The 23,521-nt window shown below is 34.5% G+C and overlaps 1 protein-coding gene and 1 non-coding gene across 2 annotated transcripts in view; both read left to right on the plus strand.

Annotated features, from left to right (window-relative positions):
- LOC148573800 (uncharacterized) overlaps positions 1–21,208 on the plus strand; it is a 54,328-nt gene extending 33,120 nt beyond the window's left edge. The window contains exon 4 of the mRNA XM_088505839.1: positions 21,080–21,208. Coding sequence (XP_088361965.1) covers positions 21,080–21,208 — 129 coding nt within the window. The remainder of the gene's footprint in view (positions 1–21,079) is intronic.
- Positions 302–409, plus strand: LOC148573802 (small nucleolar RNA R71). Its single transcript, XR_015905610.1, has one exon. It is a non-coding gene; the product is annotated as a small nucleolar RNA R71 (small nucleolar RNA).
- Positions 21,209–23,521: the final 2,313 nt, after the last annotated feature.

Raw genomic sequence — 23,521 nt, forward strand, 5'->3', positions numbered from 1 at the left:
CTTGCATTCCATTTAGACTCTGAGAAATCATATTGACTTGCTGAGTCAATATTTTATTCTGAGCCAATATGGCATTCAGAGTATCAATTTCAAGAACTCCCTTCTTCTGAGGTGCTCCATTACTCACAGGATTCCTCTCAGAAGTGTACATGAACTGGTTTTTAGCAACCATGTCAATGAGTTCTTGAGCTTCTGCAGGTGTTTTCTTTAGGTGAATGGATCCACCTGCAGAAGTATCCAATGACATCTTAGCTAATTCAGACAGACCATCATAGAATATATCCAGGATGGTCCATTCTGAAAGCATGTCAGAAGGACACTTTTTGGTCAGTTGCTTGTATCTCTCCCAAGCTTCATAGAGGGATTCACCTTCTTTCTGTCTGAAGGTTTGAACATCCACTCTAAGCTTGCTCAGCTTTTGAGGAGGAAAGAACTTGGCTAAGAAAGCCGTGACCAGCTTATCCCAAGAGTTCAGGCTATCTTTGGGTTGAGAGTCTAACCACACTCTAGCTCTGTCTCTTACAGCAAACGGGAAAAGCATGAGCCTGTAGACTTCAGGATCTACTCCATTAGTCTTAACAGTATCACAGATCTGCAAGAATTCAGTTAAGAACTGAAAAGGATCTTCAGATGGAAGTCCATGAAACTTGCAGTTTTGTTGCATCAGAGAAACTAATTGAGGTTTAAGCTCAAAATTGTTTGCTCCAATGGTAGGGATGGAGATGCTTCTTCCATGTAAATTGGAATTAGGTGCAGTAAAGTCACCAAGCATCCTCCTTGCATTATTATTATTTTCGGCTGCCATCTCCTCTTCCTCTTCGAAAATTTCTGTAAGGTTATCTCTGGATTGTTGTATTTTAGCTTCTCTTAGTTTCCTCTTCAGAGTCCTTTCAGGTTCAGGGTCTGCTTCAACAAGAATGTTCTTGTCCTTGCTCCTGCTCATATGAAAAAGAGGGAACAGAAAAATAATAATAATAGGGATCCTTTTTGCCCAAGTATAGAGGTTCCCCTGTGTGAGTAGAAGAAGAAAAGAATGTAATGTAAAGAAGGGAAGAAGAGAAAATTCGAACACAGATGGAAGAGGGGGTTCGAATTTGGGTGAGATGAAGTGTTAGTAGATGAATAAATAATTAGAAGGAGATGAGAGAGAAAGAGGATTTTCGAAAATAAAATTTTGAAAAGGGGTTAGTGATTTTCAAAAATTAGGAATAAAATCAAATTAAAAATTAAAAATTGAAACAATTAGTTAATTAAAAAGAATTTTTGAAAAAGAGGGAAGAGATTTTCGAAAATTAGAGAGAGAGAGTTAGTTAGGTAGTTTTGAAAAAGATAAGAAACAAACAAAAAGTCAATTAGTTAGTTGAAACAAATTTTAAAAATCAAATTTTAAAAGATAAGAAGATAAGAAGTTAGAAAAGATATTTTAGAATCAAATTTTTGAAAAAGATATGATATGAAAATATATGATTTTAAAAAGGATAAGATAAAAAGATATTTTTGAAAAGTTATGATTGAAATTAGTTTTGAAAAATATTTGATTTTTAAAATCACAATTAATGACTTGATTCACAAGAAATCACAAGATATGATTCTAGAACTTAAAGTTTGAATCTTTCTTAACAAGTAAGTAACAAACTTAAAATTTTTGAATCAAAACATTAATTGTTGATGATATTTTTGAAAATTATGAGATAAAGTTAAGAAAAATATTTTTGAAAAATAATTTTAAAATTTTTGAAAATAAATAAAAAAATGAAAAAGATTTGATTTTTGAAAAAGATTTTGAAAAAGATAAGATTTTTAAATTGAAAATTTGATTTGACTCATAAGAAACAATTGAATTTTAAAATTTTTTGAAAAAGTCAATCCAAATTTTCAAATTTTATGAGAGAAAAAAGGAAAGATATATTTTTTTATTTTTGAATTTTTAATGATGAAAGAGAAAAACATGAAAAAGACTCAATGCATGAAAATTTTGGATCAAAACAATGAATGCATGCAAGAATGCTATGAATGTCAAGATGAACACCAAGAACACTTTGAAGATCATGATGAACATCAAGAACATATTTTTGGAAATTTTTATATGCAAAGAAAACATGCAAGACACCAAACTTAGAAATCTTTAATGCTTAGACTCTATGAATGCAAAAATTCACATGAAAAACAATAAAAGATACAAAACAAGAAAACATCAAGATCAAACAAGAAGACTTACCAAGAACAACTTGAAGATCATGAAGAACACTATGAATGCATGATTTTTTCGAAAAATACAAGATAAACATGCAATTGACACCAAACTTAAAATCTGACTCAAGACTCAAACAAGAAACAAAAAAATTATTTTTGATTTTTTGATTTTCTAAATTTTTTTTTGGATTTTTTGAAAATTATTTGAAAAAAAAAATAAGGATTTCAAAATTTTTAATATGAATTCCAAGAATCTTGTGCTCTTTAGTCTAAAGCTCCAATCTGAGGGTTAGACATGGCTTAATAGCCAGTCAAGCTTTAGCATGTAAATCAGGTGGATCAGGAACAGCAGCAGGTGGATTAGCAACAACTAGCTTGCTCTTGATAATGTTGGGTTGGAAGCCCCAGTCCAAATAAATTTAGACATGGCTTTACAGCCAGCCAGGCTTCACATGCTTCATGAAACTCTAGAATTCATTCTTAAAAATTCTGAAGAACATAATAAAAAAATTTTTGAAAAGAATTTTTATTTTTTTTTCGAAAATAAAGGAGAAATTTTTGAAGATTTTTGAAAATAAAACAAAAAAAAATTACCTAATCTGAGCAACAAGATGAACCGTCAGTTGTCCAAACTCGAACAATCCCCGGCAACGGCGCCAAAAACTTGGTATGCGAAATTGTTACTCTGAGGTTGTAAAATTTGTTCTTCGTTCTCTCCCTGGTAATGGCGCCAATAACTGGTGCACAATACCATGGTCCAAACATAACTTCACAACTTTGCACAACTAACCAGCAAGTGCACTGGGTCGTCCAAGTAATAAAACCTTACGTGAGTAAGGGTCAATCCCACGGAGATTGTTGGTATGAAGCAAGCTATGGTCACTTTGTAAATCTCAGTCAGGCGGATATCAGATGGTTATGGAGTTTTCGAATTATAATAAATAAATAGAAAATAAAGATAGAAATACTTATGTAATTCATTGGTGAGAATTTCAGATAAGCGTATAGAGATGCCTTCGTTCTACTGAACTTCTGCTTTCCTGCTGTCTTCATCCAATCAGCCCTACTCCTTTCCATGGCAAGCTTTCTGTAAGGGCATCACCGTTGTCAATGGCTACATCCCATCCTCTCTGTGAAAATGGTCCAAATGCTCTGTCACGACATGGCTAATCATCTGGAGGTTCTCGATCATATTGGAATAGGATTTACTATCCTTTTGCGTCTGTCACTACGCCCAGCACTCGCGAATTTGACGTTCGTCACAGCCATCCCTTCCCAGATCCTAATCGGAATACCACAGACAAGGGTTAGACTTTCCGGATCTCAGGAATGGCCATCCATGGGTTCTAACTTATACCACAAAGATACTAATAACTCGGACTCGGTCCTCTGTATTAGATATCTAAGAGATACTCATTCTAGCTTGGTTGCATGTAGAACGGAAGTGTTTCTCAGGCACGTGTTCATAAGTGAGAATGATGATGAGCGTCACATAATTATCACATTCATCATGTTCTTGGGTGCGAATGGATATCTTAGAAGCAGAATAAGTTGAATTGAATAGAAAACAGTAGTATTTTGCATTAATTCATGAGGAACAGCAGAGCTCCACACCTTAATCTATGGAGTGTAGAAACTCTACCTTTGAAGATACATAAGTGATGAAGGTTCAGGCATAGCCGAGAGGCCAGCCCCCAAAACGTGATCACAGGATAAAAAATACAATCCAGGATGTCTAATACAATAGTAAAAAGTCCTATTTATACTAAACTAGCTACTAGGGTTTACAGAAGTAAGTAATTGATGCATAAATCCACTTCTGGGGCCCACTTGGTGTGTGCTTGGGCTGAGCTTTAGCTTTCCACGTGCATAGGCTTCTTCTGGAGTTGAATGCCAAGTTGTAACGTGTTTTTGGCGTTCAACTCTGGTTCGTGACGTGTTTCTGGCGTTTAACTCCAGACTGCAGCGTAGAACTGGCGTTCAATGCCCTTTTGCGTTGTCTAAACTCGACCAAAGTATAGACTATTATATATTGCTGGAAAGCCCTGGATGTCTACTTTCCAACCCAATTGGAAGCGCGCAATTTGAAGTTCTGTAGCTCCAGAAAATACACTTTTAGTGCAGGGAGGTCAGAATCCAACAACATCAGCAGTCCTTCTTCAACCTCTGAATCTGATTTTTGCTCAAGTCCCTCAATTTCAGCCAGAAAATACCTGAAATCACAGAAAAACACACAAACTCATAGTAAAGTCTAGAAATGTGAATTTAACATAAAAACTAATAAAAACATCCCTAAAAGTAACTAGATCCTACTAAAAACATACTAAAAACAATGCCAAAAAGCGTATAAATTATCCGCTCAACAATAAGATTTTTTGAAAAAGATATGGTTTTTAAGTTTTGAAAAAATTTGATTTTTGAAAACTTGACAATTGAGATATGATAAGATAAAATTTTAAAATCGAAATCCGAAATTTTAATAAAAAATTCGAAAATAATAATTAAATAAAAATAAAAAAGATATTTTTTTTTTAATTTTATGATGAAAGAGAAAAACACAAAAAAGAGACAAGACTTAAAATTTTTAGATCTAGTGCACCTAAATTTTCGAAAATTTGGAGGAAAATACAAAGGAACACCAAACTTAAAAATTTTAAGATCAAAACACATGCAACACTCAAGAACACCTTGAAGACTCACAAGAACACGAAGAACAAAATTTAAAGACTCAAGAACACAAGAATATAAAAAGAACACCAAACTTAAAATTTTTAGAAATCCAAGACCAAATTTTCAAAAGTTCCAAGAAAAATAAAAGAAAACACCAAACTTAAAGACTTGACACAAGAATTAAACAAAGAAAAATTATTTTTGAAAAGTTTTAGAAAGAAAGACTCAAAGAAACACAATTACCAAGAAAATTGACACATTCAAAGAACACAATTCAGAGGATGCCAAAAATAAACTATATGAAAAATGTTTTTGAAATTGAAAAGCATGAACAGGCAGGACTCAAAACCAAGAACAAAAATTGAACAAAGAAAAGAAAAATATTTTTGAAAAAGATTTTTAATTTTTTTTTTTTGGAAAAATTGAGATGAAGAAAATCAAAATCAAAGACTTAACAAAAATAAAAATTACCTGATTTAGGGAGCAAGACAATCCGGTAGTTTGTCCAAACTCAACAATCCCTGGCAACAGCGCCAAAACTTGGTTGCGCGTGTACGCAAAACCCACACTATTTCATACAACAGCAGTAGTACCAACAAGTACACTGGGTCGTCCAAGTAATACTTGAGCGAGTCAGGGTCGATCCCATGAGGATTATGGCTTGAAGCAAGCTTATGGTTGTCTTGCAGGTCTTAGTCAGGCGGAATAAGAATGTCTTTGGAGTTGTAAGAGTAATTTACACCTTAAAATCATTAATAAGAATAAATCAATAAAAAGAATAGAGTTGAGAGTCGGAGTTTCTTTGTCTTTTTGAAGTCACTTTGGTACTATTATCTTCTTTGCTTGTGAATGATCTTCTTCTTTGGCAGGCTGTAAGTGATCAAAGCCACGCCAATGGTCCTTGACCTCCTCTGCTACAGGTTGAACGCCATTGTCAGTGGTCATTCAATCTGACGGAGGGTGAAGTGCATAGCAATCCATTCTCTTGGCGATCCTACTCAAAGCGCCATAAACAAGGTCAAATCTTCCAGATCAGAGAACGCTGCTTCTTTGGATTCTAGACTATACCACAAAGACCCTAATCTCCCTGGAGATCGGCTGATCTGGTGTCTTGAGAAGTCCCCAACGAAATTGTGGATTAACCGTCTGAGTGATGTATAAACATAGCTGTTGGTTCGTGCTTTCCAGCTAAGTATTCACACGAACCCAAGTAGACGCGGGTGTTTGTTAGGCACGTTCGTCATAATGTGATGAACAGAGCCAATTTGTCAGATCGTCCTGCTCACCACGATGAAGATCGGAATATACATCTTAGAGATAGATCAAACACGGATCGAAGGAGAAGAAATAATACTTTTATTAATTCATAGGATCAGCAGGGCTCCTCCCCTCAACCTAGGAGGTTTAGAAATTCATACTGAAAGTAAAAACAATGGAATTCGATGCCCTCGAGTGTGACATGAAGGGCGCCTGAGGCACCAATTTGGGTGCCTAAGGCGCCACATTGTTGGATCACCATTGATGGTCCTGGAGGTGGCATGAAGGTGGCGCTTGAGGCTCCGATTTAGGTGTTTGAGGCGCCACAAGTGTGTCCAATTTTGATGCCTTGAAGTGTGTTGTTGATGGGCGCTTGAGGCGCCATTTTTTGGTGCCTAAGGCGCCATTTTTAGGTGCCTAAGGCGCTAATTCCCCCCTTGGAAAGTATTCGAAGGCGCCTACTTCTATTGGCGCTTCACAAGGTAGCGCTTGAGGCACCACTAGAGGTGCAAGGGTGAGGGTTTGATCCTTGCTCCACCCTAATGCATGCTTCATTGGATTTACATTGATAACTCATGCATGCTTCTTTTCATTGCCTCCAAAACATGCATTGTTGATGCTCCTTGCTTCATTAACTTCTATTCAAGAAATCAATAAACAAAATTACATCAAAGCATGGCTCATATCATCAAGAATAATCACCAAATGCATTAGTGAACATAAATTCGCAATTTAAGCTTATATATTCATGAATGAACACAATTCAACTTAATATTTAATGATTTTTTTCATGTACAAATAAGTGATGATTAACAACGAAACCACTTGATTATTGAATAAAATTCATGAAACAAAGTCTTAAACTAGCTAATTAACTAACTAAGATGCAAATGCATCAAGGACTATTTCATTAAAAGTAATTATATTAATTTTATGATTATTGAAGTTTAAATTAATTATGATTTATTTTATTGGTTTTAAATATTTATTAGAAACTATTTTAATAGGCAAAATTAAATTAATTTTTATAATTATTATTATTTGAGGAAATAATTTAGATTATTATATAATTTTGTTATAATAAGATATTTTACATAATTGAAATTATAATTTTGGTAATCTATAAATAATGAATATTTTATAATTTAATTTCGGTGATTAATATTTCAAGTCTAAAATCTGATGGTATGAGTAAATATTGGTACTCTTCGATAAACTTAGCTTAGCTAATGCTTCATCATGTATCTTCATTTCTTATAATCACTATGTCACTAATGTCATTTATATTAGTAAATTTACCTCCATATGTATTATTACTCGTGTTTTAATATATCTATCTTTTGTAATTATCCGTTTAAGATATTTATAACTTGAATCGCTCACCAAAAGCTTAACCAATTGACACATGCCCCCCCTTATAACACCACATCACCATCATTTTCTTTATTTTTCTCATTCAGTCGTGAGTCATGAGAGAATAAAGAAAGAGAACCATGAGAGAGAAAGTTCCATGGCACCGTGAACCTTCCAAATTTGATTTTTTGAGCTCCGTAATTTCCTAAAAAATCTAAACCGATTAATGTGTTCGTATCTTCCTTCTCTTCACAATGGTACCACACTTTCTATTGGGAGGAGCACCGCGTGGCGCTACTGTCCCTCCATTTAAGGTTCGATAGAGTGAGCCCTAGAGGTGCTGTAGCTGATTTTGACGTTTTCTTCTTTGATTTCTTGTTCAGAAAGCTTTATTGGTGTTTTAGTTTAGTGACTGTCATATAAAGGTAGGATTTGGTAATTTTGTAATAATTAAATATATTATTGATGTGTGATTGATAAATTCAAGTTTGAGATTTGATTTTGAATGCTTTTGTGCTTGAATTTTGGTGAAATTTTGTTGATTTATTGACTTGTGGTTCGGCTTCAAGAGGACAGCAAGAACCGAACTATTTTAGTTACTTATTTTTGATGAAATATTGATAACCATGGAAGGTTAAGGTGAACTCTGTAAAAAATTGGTAACCAAAAAGTTCAAAAATTGATTAAAAATTAAACCAAAAATTTGAAGAAATATTAAAAGAAGGTTTAGTTTTTATAGTGGAGGTGTGATCACCAATAGAAATTTTATTTTTGAGAATAAGATTGTATTTTGATAAAAGATCGTAGTTAAAAATAGTAGTTTTATAAGTTTATACATATTTTAGGTAATAAGTAAAAATTCAGGAGTAAAATAGATATTTTATAAAAGTATAACGATATTTTTTATAATTATAATGTATGTAAATTATTTTAGTAAGTTCGTATAGTACATTAGTTCAAGATATAAATCTTTCTAAAAGTTTGAAACTAAAATGTAATTCCTAAAAGTTTAACAATAAGACTTTTAATTAACAGGTTTTCATTATCAAAATAATAATGATATTACCCTTTTATTATTAAAATTAGTCTACTCATAATAATATAATTATTATCGTTTTACTAAAGATATTATTTAATTTGAATAATTGTTAATGAAAAAGTGAAACAATAATATTCCCTAAAAGTTTTAGAAAGTCAAATTTAAGCTAAAAATCTAACACACTTAGGGAAAGATGATGGAAGAGCACAAAGATAATTTATATTGTTGAAATGTAAGAAAGTAAAAGAATAATAAGAAAGAAAAGAAAAGAAAAAGATTAAAGGGATCTCTGCCATAATAGAGTAGAGAGAAAAGACTTGAAGAATATAAAGAACCTCTGCCACAGGAGAGTAGGGAATAGAAAAAAAAAGAATATATTAACTAAAGGAATCTCTGTCACATTAGAGTAGAGAGTAAAGACTAAAAGAATGAGGAATCTTTGCCACAGGAGAGCAGAGGTCAAAGATAATTGTTATTGGGACTTAGTGCCAAATATATAGTGGGGACGCCCACACACTGTGAATTATTTTTCAGATGTAAGCATATTAAATATATTTAAAAGTCACATTATATGCAGCCTAGCCGTAAGACTTATATACACACTGTGTGCATCTGAAAAGTCATATCTAGGACTTGTGTCCGAGTAATGTCGGGGACGAGTAGGCAACTGTCACATGAGCTCATGGCCTGTGTAGGGCTAGACATGCATCATACTTGTTTACGCATATTTCTATATTGTGTATCTCTGTGAATGTGTGTGTGCTTTCTAATTGATTGCTCCTTTGTACTTTTTGTATGTTTAAGTTAATATGTACTCTATTGTTTGTCTGTTGTTAAAACACCGACCCTACTAAGGATTCTCCAATTCTTACCCCCTCTTTCAATCTTTTCAGTTACAGATGTGAATGCTTATTGTGAAGTTGTGAAAGCATAGAAGAGTTTGTTTGCGAGTTGAGTTATTGCTAGAATTTATTTTTTCCTCGTCTTGTTAGTTGAAACTTTTATTTCAGAGGGGTAGGCTTATATTTGTTATTCATTGAATAACTATAATGTATTACTAGTAATTATGTGATCATTATCAATTGGAAGTCTTTGATGAACGATTTTTAGTGAATAAAAACAATTTACTAGCTTTTTCCTAAAACTAGAAACGTGTTAACGTCGTAAAGGCTTATTATTAAATAGATAATAAAGGAAAACAGGTTAGTAATACCTTACTTTTACTAAGATCATGATGTGTTAGAAATTGGGTCGTTACAAAAATATTCTCCATTTTTGCTTCATCTCTATCATAGGTCCATGTTTAATTGTTTCTACTGAGAAGATGGATCCCCGTGAATATCCATGAATATTATTTTTAAAAAAATTCAAAAAAAAATGCAAAGCCATAACATAATCTAATTAAATTTAAAAAAAATCCAACATAATGACAATCCAAACATAATTTAACATAAACCAAACATACACATTAAATATCTAACATACATACTAAAAGAAAAGAAAAAAACAATTTATAATTATCAAAACCAAACTAATAATGGACCTGGTCATAATACTGGATCATATGAGTTATTGGTTTAACTATTAATTACTGGTTGAACCAATAATTTAGATATAATTAAATATTTATATTAAATTATATTCCATTCTTTTCGTAATAATTATTTTTTTATTTTATTTTGGTATTAAATTAACTATTATTTTTGAATTTTAATAATTTATTAAGTAGTTTATACCTATTATATAACTCAAGTATTTATTAAAACAATATCATATAATCATAGAAAGAGAAAATATATTATAATTAATAAAGAGTATTTTTGTCTTATTTTATAATTTATAAATATTTAATTAAATTTAATATTTATTTTAATAATTATATTATTAGAAAATATGACTAATTTAAAAAAGAATGAGTACAAAACTAAAACTAAATTAATTAAATATAAAATAGTTTCGTTAAAAATGATATAATATATATAAGGATAAGTACTGTTTCAGTCCGTAAGATTTGGGGTCAAAATCGAAATCGTTACAAACTTTTTTCTTCTATTCGAAATGGTCCTCAATGTTCCATTTAGTATTAAAATCATTCTTTTAACAAATTTACCTTTGATGAGTCTCATCCTCTTCATCTATATCTCTCTCCTTCTAGAACCTAAAGTTAAAATCTTTTGTTCTAATTTGTTTTTTCAATCATTCACTTTAATTCAATTCCAACTATAGCCACCACACCCTTACACTTCTACATTATCTTGTGTGCTTTACCATCCTTATCTTTTCGTCGTTCTTCTATTCTATCTCTACTTTTCATATCTCACTTCAATAGTTCCTCAACAAAGCTTAAAACTTTCTTTCCTCTCAAGCATGCTGGAAATGCCACCGCTGCACCCTCTACCATTCGTAGTGATTCCCTTTCTTCTCACATGACATGGAATGAACCACAGAACGGGGTGGGAGGTTGAGGATTTGGGTGCTGCTGCTGACTTGTTGAATTGTTTCCCTAGGCATGGGTTGATGGTTTTTTTCGATGATAGCAGTGATAGATCAAGTCGACAACCTCTCTCTCTCTCTAATGAATTTTTTCATTTTCTTTTTTCAAAAAAAATCTGAATATTTTGTTGTTGTTGTTAGATTTAAAAAAAAAAACTCTAAAGTGTTAGTGGTGGTGACTATGAAGAGGAAGCCAGTGGTGATAAATGCAAGGTGAGAGATGGTGTAGTGGCGGGGAAATTTTGTTATCTAAAAAATTATTGTCCTTAAAATGACGATTTTAATACTAATTAGAACATTGAAGATCATTTCAAACCAAAAAAAGGTTAAGGACGATTTTAATTTTGACCCCAAACCTTAGAGACCAAAACAATACTTATCCCATTAATTAACGTATAATATCAAAAGTGTTAGTCTAGCTTAGAGGTAGAGTCTTCTTTTCCCAGACTGGATTATGTAGGTTCGTGGAAGTGAGAAGGTGCACTCACTATAGGATTGATATACCATGTAAACCCCAAGTAATTAATAAATAGTTAACCAATAAATTAATTATTATTTAAAAAAATTAAGAAATTAAATTTGACAAGTTAGAAGAGTAAAAATAATTAAAATATAAATTTTAACACTAATTTTAAAGATTTTAGCCTAAAATTGGACAAACGATCCAAATCAGTTGGACCGGATCCAAACCGGACCCATGACCCAACATATAAGAAGCCAATTTCAACCTCCTTCCCCTTCATTTCACTTAAATCACGTTGAGGAGCAGCAGAAAACCTCAAACCCTAACTCTTCTTTCAACTCAAATTTCAATTCCACATAACTTTTAATTCGAAACTCCGATTGACGAACCGTCAACGGTCACGCATTCATCTCAGAATCCTCTACAAAATCCACTAAACAATTTTGTAAGAAACTTGAGTCTTTTTACTCAGATATTCTCATTTAAGTTTTGAAAATTTAGAGTTTTAGGTTTTGAAGAATTGAATAATTTTGATGGTTTAGGTGAACTCTAGCAGCAGGTAATCATCGGGTTTTGTCCATTTGACCCGTGGGTAACGGTAAGAAAACCCTAACCCCATGTGAATCTTTGATTTTTATGAGGATTAAAAATTTAAATTGTGACTATATATAAAATTGTGTGGTGTTAGATTGAATACATGTGAAAGTGAAGTCAAAGTGGTGAATTGGAACCAAGTTGTGGTGGATATAAGCTGGTTGAGTTGATTTGAAGACCCTGAGGCATGTGGAGAAGAGAATTTGTGGTGTTTGTGACTTAGGGAGAAATCGGCCAATGTGAAATTGGAACCAAGATATGATTTTGGTGAATTGGAACCAAGATATGATTTTGGTTTCTCGTGGATAATGTGTAAGATAATGTGAAAACTTAGGCTAGTTGACCGTAGGATAAGTCGGATTATATGAATGATTGAGAATTAGTGATTTTGTTAAATGAATTGGTTGGTTTGATAGAGTATATGTGATGTATGTACATAATGTGAAAGTGTTGATTTTATGAGTATTGATAATGATTATGAATGATAATAATGATATATTGATGAATTGTGTTGTTGTCGATTATTGATTGTTGGGTTGGAAGGGAGAAAAATTAAGCATAGGAATGTTATGGAAGAGATGAGATGGATATGAGATTGCTTTGAGAGGATTTGGTGTTGTTCTAAGGAGTAAAATAATGGTTTGAAATTAAGATTTTGGAAAGAATTGGATTTTGGTGTTTTGTTAAAAGAAACAAGAATTTTTTACCAACTTCAGCGAGTCATAACTCGACTTCCAGATGCCCAATTTATGTGAAACTTATTTCAAATAAAAATTGGATCCGTGAAGTTTATGCCGTTTGAATAATGGATGAAAAAAATCATTTAAAACGAAAAAGTTATGCACGTTTAAAATTTGGTGCAAAAATATGATTTTAGTGGCTTTTGGAAGAAATGGGGTTCGCGCGTGCGGAACCATGGTCGCGACGTGAGCATTTTCCTCTGTCTCAAACACTCGCGTACGCAGAACATGGCTGTGTACGCGACTCTAAAAGTTCGCACGTGCAGAGGGGTATCTCGCGTATGCAAAGCCCCTTTTTTGGCCCAAAAATGTGATTTTGAACGTTTCACCAATCCTCTAACTTTTCAAACCTCTATAACTTCCTTCTAGGACCTAATACCTAGTTTCTAAACATAAAAGGAGAGGAGACATATAGTGGATGGTTGTGAAGTGGAAGAACTTGGATCAAGGGCTTTGAAAGAAGTTAAACATGGTATGAATAATGATGAAACTAGTGTTGGTTGATTGAGGAAGTGCAGAATATTGACACTATTATAAATGAAGGTTAACCTGATGATGATTGATTGAAAATGAATGAATATGATGAATGAGGCATGATTGAGATTGATTGATGATGAGTATGTCTGTGTTCTCTCTCTTGTTGTAAGGGTGACAGGGCACCTGATGAGCGGATATTTTATACGCTTTTTGGCATTGTTTTCATATAGTTTTTAGCATGTTTTGTTTAGTTTTTATTAAGTTTTCATAGGTTTTAGTGTTAAATTCATATTTTTGGATTCTACTTTGAGTTTGTGTATTTTTGTACAATTTCAGGTAATTTTTGGCTGAAATTGAGGACCTGGAGCAAAAGTCTGATTCAGAGACAGAGAAAATATTGTAAATGTTGTCTGGATCTGACCTCCTTACACTCGGAAGTTTATGGAGCTACAGAAGTTCAAATGGAGCGTTCTCAATGGATATGGAAAGCTAACATCTAGAGCTTTCCAGCAATGTATAATAGTCCATACTTTGCTTCAGATTAGAAGGCCCAAAATTGGCATCAAACGCCAGCCTCCTACCCCTTCCAGGCATCCAGCGCCCAAGGAGAAGAGACCAACGTCCAAACGCCCAAAGAGGACCCCTAGACAACGTTCAACGCCCTAGAGACCTCATAGCATGTGGATCTCATCAAAGCTCAGCCCAAATACTCACCAAGTGGGCCCCAGAAGTGGATTTTAGCACTAAAAAGACTATTTTATCCTTACTAGTCATTAGTTTAGTATTTAAAGTAGAAGATCAATCTTTGTTAAGGATATTCGCCCATCATTTACCATAATTTTGTTTTTCACATTGTATTTTCTATCAGTATGAGTTTCTAAACCTCCAAGGTTTAGGGGAGGAGCCCTGCAAAGTTTTATGGATTAATAAAAGATTATTGTTCCTCTTTAGTCCGTGTTTGATTCTCTGTTCTAAGATGTATATTTGTTCTTCATCAATATGAATGCGTTGAACTGGCATAAGGTTATCACATTCTACATGGGTTCAAAGTGCGTCTTTCATCGGACAATGATGAACCACCAGCTTGATTATGCATCTCTTAGACGGCTAATCCACGACTTTGTTGGGGACTTCTCGAGACACCAGTTCAGCCGATTTACGGGGAGATTAGGGTCTTTGTGGTAAAGGCTAGAACCCAAAGGCGCAGCATCCTCCAATCCGAAAGATTGGACCTTGTCTGTGGTGTTTTAAGTAGGATCACCAAGGAGAATGAACTGCAGAAGTTTCACCCTCAATCAGAATGGATCCGCACTAAACTTGGGGTTCAGATCTGGAGGAGTATTGGTGGTTGCTCAAACCAACGTCAAACACATACAGCCTGCCATAGAAGAAATCATTCATAATTGAAGAAATAGTAAGATCAGAGTTAATCCATAAGGAAAAAGCAACTCCAAGCCTCATCCATCTAAGTTTTAAGATTATTATTCCAAACATTCAAACTGCATTTAAACAAATCCAAAAACTTCTTGATCTGCCTAACTAAGACCTAGAAGATAACCATAGCTTGCTTCAAACCATAATCCTCGTGGGATCGACCCTGACTCGCTCAGGTATTACTTGGATGACCTAGTGCACTTGCTGGTTCAACTGTACGAAGCGTGGAGATTCGTGCACCAAGTTTTTGGCATCCTTGCCGGGGATTGTTCGAGTTTGAAAAACTAACGGATTATCTTATTCCATAGATCAGGTATTATCTTTAATTTTGTTAGCTTTTCTTTTATTTTATTCTTCCTATTTTCGAAAAAATAAAAAATATTTTCTTTTCTTGATCTTTTTTTAATTGAGTCTTTTGATTTTGTTCTTGTTGCTTAAAGTTCGAATTTTTTTTGTTTTCTTTCAAAAATTTTTTCAAAACCTTTTCTGTTTTTGGCTATGTATTTTCTATTTATTTTTCTTACTTTGAGTCTTACCTATTTCTTGTTTTCTTTTTCAAAGTTTTTTCAAAAATTTTTTCTTTTCTTTATTAATCTTTACCTTTTGTTTGAGTCTTTAGTTCTTGTTCTTGGTAAAAATTTCGAATTTTTTGGTGTTTTTTTCCAAAAAATTTTCAAAATTAGTGTCTTTTGTTTGATTCTTGTATCAATCTTTAAGTTTGGTGTCTTCTTGTGTCTTTTCTTTAAATTTTCGAAAATTGTGTGTTTGTTTTTCAAAAATTTTGAGTTTGGTGTCTTTTGCATGTTCTTGTGTTCTTTGAATTTTTTGAGTCTTGTTCTTGGTGTTCTTTTTAATCTTCAAAGTGTTCTTGTGTTTTCTTTTTGTTTTGATCTTAAAATTTTTAAGTTTGGTGTCTCTTGGTGTTTGTCTTCAAATTTTCAAAAATTGAGTGCTTTAAATCTAAAAATTTTAAGTTTGGTGTCTTTTTGTTGTTTTTCTCTTTTCTCATTAAATTCAAAAATAAAAAATAAAATATATTTTCTTATTTTTCATTAATTTTTTGAAATTTTTAATTAAAAATTCAGATTTTAATTTCAAAATTGTTATCTTATCTTATCTTGGTTTTAAATTTCAAAATTCAAATCTTTTCAAAATCAAATCTTTTCAAAAATCTTATCTTTTTCAAAATCTTATCTTTATGTCTTTCTTAAAAATTCAAAAATTTTCTCTTATCTTATTTCAAAAATTAAACCTTTTCAAAATTCAAATCTTTATTTTATCTTGTTTCAAATTCAAAAATTCAAAATTTAATTTTCAAATTTCAAATTTTAAATTTAAATCTTTTTAATTTTAAAACTTATTTTTTCTTAACTTCCTTATCTTATCTTTCTTACCTAACTTATCTTATCTTTCCTATCTTATCTTCTTTTAAATTTTAAAAGTAAATCTTTTTCAAATCTTTTCAATTCTTATCTTATCTTGTTGACTTTTTCAAATATTTTCAAAATCAAATCTTTTCTAATCTTCTATCTTATCTTATTTTTAATTCTCTTCTTAATTAGTTACTTGTTCTCTCTCTTCTTCTATTTCTCTCTCTTCTTTTTCGAAATATTAATTTTCAATTCTTTTTAATTAATTAGCTTATATTTTCAAAATAAATAAATAAAATAAAAACAAAAATATTTTAATTACAATTGACATCTTTATCTTTTATTTTTTCTCTTCTTCTACCTTTCTTCATCATGAACCCAAATGGGAATGAGAGGTTCAGACGAATTCTGGGATCCTATACAAACCCCACTGCTGACTTCTATGGAAGAAGTATTAGCATACCCCACATCAGAGCAAGTAGCTTTGAACTAAACTCTCAACTCATTACCTTAATGCAGCAAAACTGCTAGTATTCTGGATTTCCATAAGAAGAACCTACTGAGTTTCTGGCAGATTTCTTAAAGATTGCTGACACAGTACACAACGAGGGAGTAGACTAAGATGTCTACAGACTATTACTCTTTTCTTTTACTGTAAAAGACCAACCAAAGAGGTGGTTAGATAACCAGCCCAAAGCTAGCTTGAAAACTTGGAAACAGTTAGTAGACAAGTTTTTAAATCAATACTTTCCTCCAAGAAAGATGACCCAGTTGAGACCAGACATCCAAGGCTTCAAACAAGGAGATAGTGAATCTCTTTATGATGCCTGGGAGAGGTATAGAAGGATGCTAAGAAAATGTCTCACTGAAATGTTTTCAGAATGGGTACAGTTAGACATCTTCTACTATGGACTTTTAGACATGGCTAAAATATCTCTGGACCACTCGGCTGGTTCCATACATATGAGAAAAACCATAAAAAAGGCTCACAAGCTTATTAAGACAGTTGCCACTAATCAGCATCTGTACTCATCTGCTGAGACTTCTATGAAAGGAGAGGTTAAGGCAGTATCTACCAAACCTAACACTCCAAAAGAAGATGGCCCACTAATTCAGCAACTGCATGCCCTTGCCTAGCAACTACTGGAATTACAAGAGGCTTTGCGAGAAACTCAAGCTTCTAACAGGAATGTAGAAGCCCAGCTGAGTCAAACAAGGCAGCAGTTGAGGAGTGGGAAATTCTTAAACACCCAACCTCAGTACAACAAGAAAGAAAAGCTAACAGAGGAACACCAGACTGATGTCCAAGACATCTCTGAGGGCATTGAATGCCCAAAAAGGAATGTCATTGGCATTCGATGCCAAGAAGGGGTATCCATCCCTAGCGTTGAATGACCAATTGAGGACACCAACAAGGGTGTTAAATGCCCAAAAGGGAATAGTAGCACTGGCGTTGAACGCCAGGAAGGGGGCAGCAATATAGGCGTTGAACGCCCAAGCAAGGGAGGCCAGTCACATACTGATAACAACCATCCTAAGCAAGCTAGTAACCCCCCTTCCAAGACACAAGGTACTCGGGCTTCATCAACCAAGATTGATGAGTACAAGGCCAAGTTACCATACCCTCAAAGACTCCAGAAAGCAAAAAAGGATAGGCAATTTGCCAAATTCTTAGAAGCTTTTAAGAAGCTGGAGATCAAAATTCCCTTTACAGAGGCTCTTGAATAGATGCCATCATATGCTAAGTTTATGAAGAAAATACTGAACAACAAAAGGGATTAGAGGGAACTAGAGACAGTAGCTCTTACTAAGGAGTGCAATGCAGTCATTCAGAGGAACCTTCCTCAGAAATTACAGAGATACCCTAACACTCTTCTCAGAGACACAGAAGTGAATCCAAGAGAAGAAGAGACTCAAGAAGAGGTTGAGCCTCAATTGGTACACACTATTGAGGAACTAAATGAAGAAGAGACTCAAGAAAAGACTGAGAGCACATTGTTGCATGGTGCGTGTACGCAAACCCCACACTTTCGTACAGCAGTACCAGCAAGTGCAATAAGTCGTCCAAGTAATACCTGAGCAAGTCAGGGTCGATCACACGAGGATTGTGGCTTGAAGCAAGCTATGGTTATCTCGCAGGTCTTAGTCAGGCGGAATCAGAAGGTTGTTGGATAAACTTTAAATGATTATATGTCATATATAGAGTTGTAAGAGTAACGTGCGAAAGGGGTAAAACCAATTGGATTAAATGCTAGTAATAGAGTTGAGAGTTGGAGTTGCTTCACCTTTCTGAATTAACTCTGGTACTACTGCTCTCCTTGCTTGTGAGTGATTTCTTCAATGGCAGGCTGTATGTGATTGACACTGGTTTGAACAGCTGCCAATACTCCTCTGGATCTAAATCCCAGGTTTAGTGTGGATCCATCTTTACTTGAGGGTGAAGCGCGTACAGTCCATTCTCCTTCATGATCCTACTAAAAGTGGCACAGACAAGGTCGGATCTTCCGGATTAGAGAATGATGTATCTTTGGGTTCTAGCCTCTACCACAGAGACCCTAATCTCCCTGAAAATCGGCTGAACTGATGTCTCGAGAAGTCCCCAATGAAGTTGTGGATTAGCCGTCTGAGAAATGTATATTCAAGCTGTTGGTCGTCCTTGTCTGGTAAAAGACATATTCTAACCCAAGTAGACGCGGGTGTTTGTCAGGCAAGTTCATCTTAATGTGATGAACAGTGCTAATTAGTTAGATCATCCTATTCACCACGATGAAGTACGAATATACATCTTAGAATTAATCAAACACGGATCGAAGAGAAACAGTAATATTTTTATTAATTCATAGGACTCAGCAGGGTTCCTCCCCTCAACTTAGGAGGATTAGAAACTCATACTGAAGTAAAAATACAATGTAAAATGAAAATAGGGCTGAATAGGTTCCAAGAACTTCTTAATTACATAAATTAAATCTCTTAAATGTAAATAAATGACTAGTAACGGTAAAACAGTCTATTTAGTGCTAAAATTCAGTTCTAGAGCCCACTTGATGAGTGTTTGGGCTGAGTTTTGATGAGATCCACGTGATATGAGACTCCTAGGGGGTCCTCTCTGGGTGTTTGTACATTGGTCTCTGCTCTTTGGGCGCTGGACGCTTGCAAGGGGGCAGGTAACTGGCGTTGGATGCCAGTTTTGGGCCTTATGATCAGAAGCAAAGTATAAACAATTATATATTTCTGGAAAGCTCTGAAAGTCAGCTTTCCAGAGCTGTTAAGAGTGCTTTATTTGGACTTCTGTAGCTCCAAAAAAGCTCTTTCGAATGTAGGCAGGTCAGATCCGGACATCATCTGCAGTACAGTGCTTTCTCTGTCTCTAAATCAGACTTCTGCTCCAGCTCCTCAATTTCAGCCAGAAAATACCTAAAATTGTCCAAAAACACAAAAACTCATAGTAGAATCCAAAAATGTGAATTTAACACTAAAACCTATAAAAACTAAATAAAAACCCCTAAAAACTATATGAAAGTGATGCAAAAAAGCGTATAAAATATCCGCTCATCACAACACCAAACTTAAACTGTTGCTTGTCCCCAAGCAACTAAAAATATAGTAGGATAAAAAGAAAATTAAGATACAATGAATTTATAAGTTTTAATTGAAGCTTAGTTAAAATCAGATAAGCGAGTCTTAGTAGCTTTTTGCTTCTGAATAGTTTTGGCATCTCACTATCCATTGAAACTCAGAGATGTTGGCATCTTTAGGAACTTAGAATCCAGATGATATTATTGACTCTCTTAGTTAAGCTTATTTTGATTCTTGAACACAGCTTTTTAGAGTCTTGGCCGTGACCCTAAGCACCTTGTTTTCCAGTATTACCACCGGATACAATAATGCCACAAACACTTTAACTGGGTGAACCTTTTCAGATTGTGACTCAGCTTTGCTAGAGTCCCCAGAAAGAGGTGTCCAGAGTTTTTAAGCACACTCTTTTTGCTTTGGAACATGACTTAACTGCTCAGTCTAAAGCTTTTCACTTGACACCTTCACGCCACAAGCACATGCTTAGGGGCAGCTTGATTGAGCCGCTTAGGCCAGGATTTTATTCCTTTGGGCCCTTCTATCTATTAATGCTCAAAGCCTTGGGCTCTTTTACCCTTGCCTTTTGGTTTAAAAGGTTATTGGCTTTTTCAATCTGCCCTCCTTTTCCTGCATTATTGGGCAGTAATGGATTTTTCTGCTTTTTATTATTTTTTTTCCTTTTCACCATTTTTTTCTTTCTTTTTCGCATGCATATTATTTTTTCTTTTGAAACATGCTTTTTCTTTTCTTTTTGCTACTTTTTCTTGCTTCAAGAATCAATTTTATTGATTTTTCAGATTATCAATAATATTTTTCTTTTTTCCTTATTCTTTCAAGAGCCAACATTCTAAAATTTCAACTTCAAATATGCACTGTTTAATCATACATTCAGCATATCTTCGCCCACTATGTCTTTCCCACCACTCACTTTTCAAAGATTCCGATGGATATGCTGGTTCTAATTGGGTGTGTGATGGAAGGGAAGGAGATAAACTTCCCCCGACTGATCAGGCATAGTATGTGGAGAGCTCATATTCGCGGCTTGCTACCCTTCCCTACACTGGTCACCAGCATGATTGAGCTGGCAGGTGTCCCGTGGGAGGATGATGATGTGACACCACCACCCCCAGATGACGATGACAAGGAGACTACTATTCCATGGGGTGGGTGGGTGCACGAGAAGCCCCCACCCAAACGCCGTTCCCGAGCTAGAATAGTGGAGGAGGCAGCTCAGCCCTCATCGTCAGCAGCAGCAGCAGGACCCCCCTCTACTTCAGCAGCCGCAGCACCCTTACCACCACCACCACCACCAGCACCTAAGCCGACTTATCTGCTGGTGCAGCACCTGCTTTGCTTCATGGAGCACTTCGAGCGTCGTGTCATGCAACGTCTTGATCGCATCGAGTAGGTGTTTGTATCACAGGGCATCGAGCTACCGCCGCTCCCAGACTCTCCCGCTTCCGACGAGCAGGATCAGGAGGAGGAGCTGGCTGAGGAGCCAACTCATCAGGATGCACCACCAGAGACACAGGCCACCACTGAGGTCCAGTAGCCTCCTGAGGATCCACAGCCACATCCAGAGCCACAGCCACTCCCAGTCCCACAGCCCGAGCCTGAGGAGCCCGGCGCAATTGTTGACCCCCATCCTGAGCTTCAGCAGTAGCATCAAGGACGATGCTTGATTCTAAAGTGTGGGGAGGTCATCGTTTGTGACCGGTGTTTGCATTTATATGGTGAACTTTCGGACATCCATCTTTAGTTTCTACTACTTTATTTTATTTTACACTTTATATTTTAGATCATTTTGGGATGACTGTATATATTTGCTATTGTAGATACTCTTGTATTGGTCATTGCATACTTTTATTATTATTATTATTATTATTATTATTATTATATATATGTTTAGCATCTTAGTTTTTTATTGTGATTAGAAAAGTGTTTTGGATTGTTAAAAATCTAGTTAACCCTTTTTGTATAAGAATTGTGCTTTGATTGAAAAAAAAAGGGGGTAAAACTAGGAAAATTTTCAAAATTTTCTAAATCACAACATTGCACTGGAATAAGCTTAGTCAATATGATAAAAATTTTCAGGAAATTCATTTTTAGGGTACCACCCAATTGGTTGAAAAAATTTTTTTAGAACTTGCTTGAATTAGACACTTGTGGATCATGTTTTGAGCAAAGAACACAAGCATGTGAGATTTGAGCCTAATTATGTGGATACATTGATGAGAGAACTTTTGCGTGGTCTAGAAATTTGCAGATAAATCCTCATTGCAAGTATAGTTTCTAAACCAACAAAAGTCCTTTCATACAAACATTTTGGTTGTCACAAGTAACAAACCCTTTTTTATTATTGATAACCGAGTATTTAAACCTCGGGTCGTCTTCTCAAGGAATTGCAGGGAGGTGTTCTTATTATTGGTTATGAGTCTTGTAAATTGGGGTTTTGAAAGTAAGGAAGCAGTATGTTGAATGATAAGAAGAATAAAATAAATAAATAACTATAAAATAGACTCTTGGCAAGGTATGAAAACTGGAAGTCCTATCCTGGTTATCCTTATCAATTGTAATGAGAATTGAATTTTTCTCCCACTTTGTTAACCTCTAACTATAAAGGTAAGTCAAGTGGATGAATTAATTTTTATTTCTCAGATCCTAGTCTTTCCTTGGGAAAAGTTAGAGTTATTGGAACTTGAATTAATCCTTGAAGAATTCCAATTTTCAATCAATAATGAGTTTGATAACTCAAGTGTCTCTAATTATTTAACCAAAGCCAAAAGGGGAAATATCTAAATAAATTTAAAAGCATTCATATAAATAAAGCAAAGCAATCTTAAATCTGAAATACCTCAAATAATATTAATTAAGAAAATCATAACATGAATGTAGCATAAGCCAATTAGGCAACATAACTAATACAAGCATTAAAGCATCTAAAAGTAAAAAGAGAAATATAAAATAAAAAGAATATTGAACCGGGGATTGAGAGGCACTCCTAAAACTAAGAGAAATCCTAAATCCTAATCCTAAGAGAGATGAGAGAACCTCTCTCTCTAAAAACTACATCTAAATCCTAAAATTGTGAATATAAAAGCTTGATTATGAATGGATGTATTCCTCCACTTTATAGCCTCTAATCTGTGTTTTATGGGCCGCAAACTGGGTCAGAAATAGCCCAGAATTCGCTGGTAGCGAATTCAAACACGCTGATTTTTCATCACTGCGACGCGGCCGCATGGAGCACGCAGTCGCGTTGCCTAGCATCAGAGTAACTATGGCATATTATATATCAAATCGAAGCCCCAGACGTTAGCTTTCCAACGCAACTGGAACCGCATCGTTTGGACCTCTGTAGCTAAAGTTATAGCCGTTTGAGTGTAAAGATGTCAGGCTGGACAGCTTAGCAATTTCTCCAACTTCTTGTATTCCTTCCACTTTTGCATGCTTCCTTTCTATCCTCTGAGCCATTCCTGCCCTGTAATCTCTGAAATCACTCAACACACATATCAAGGTATCTAATGGTGATAAGGGGAAATTAATTTTTTGTAATTAAAAGGCTCGGGAAGCAAGTTTTCAATTATAGAATAAAATTAGGAAGGAAATATAAAACCATACAAATATTATGAATAAGTGGGTAAAGAGTTGATAAAATCCACTCAATTGAGCATAAGATAAACCATAAAATAGTGGTTTATCAACCTCCCCACACTTAAACATTATCATGTCCTCATGCTAAGCTCAAGAGAAGCTATAAAGATGAAGAGGAATGGTAGATTAATATGAAATGCAACCTATCTATATGAATGCAACTAAATGCAAAAATATTTCTACCTACTTGGTCAAAAGTAAATAAGTTCTC

The sequence above is a fragment of the Arachis ipaensis genome, chromosome B2 (assembly GCF_059453495.1).
Source record: "Arachis ipaensis isolate K30076 ecotype BB chromosome B2, ASM5945349v1, whole genome shotgun sequence".
NCBI lineage: Eukaryota > Viridiplantae > Streptophyta > Magnoliopsida > Fabales > Fabaceae > Arachis > Arachis ipaensis.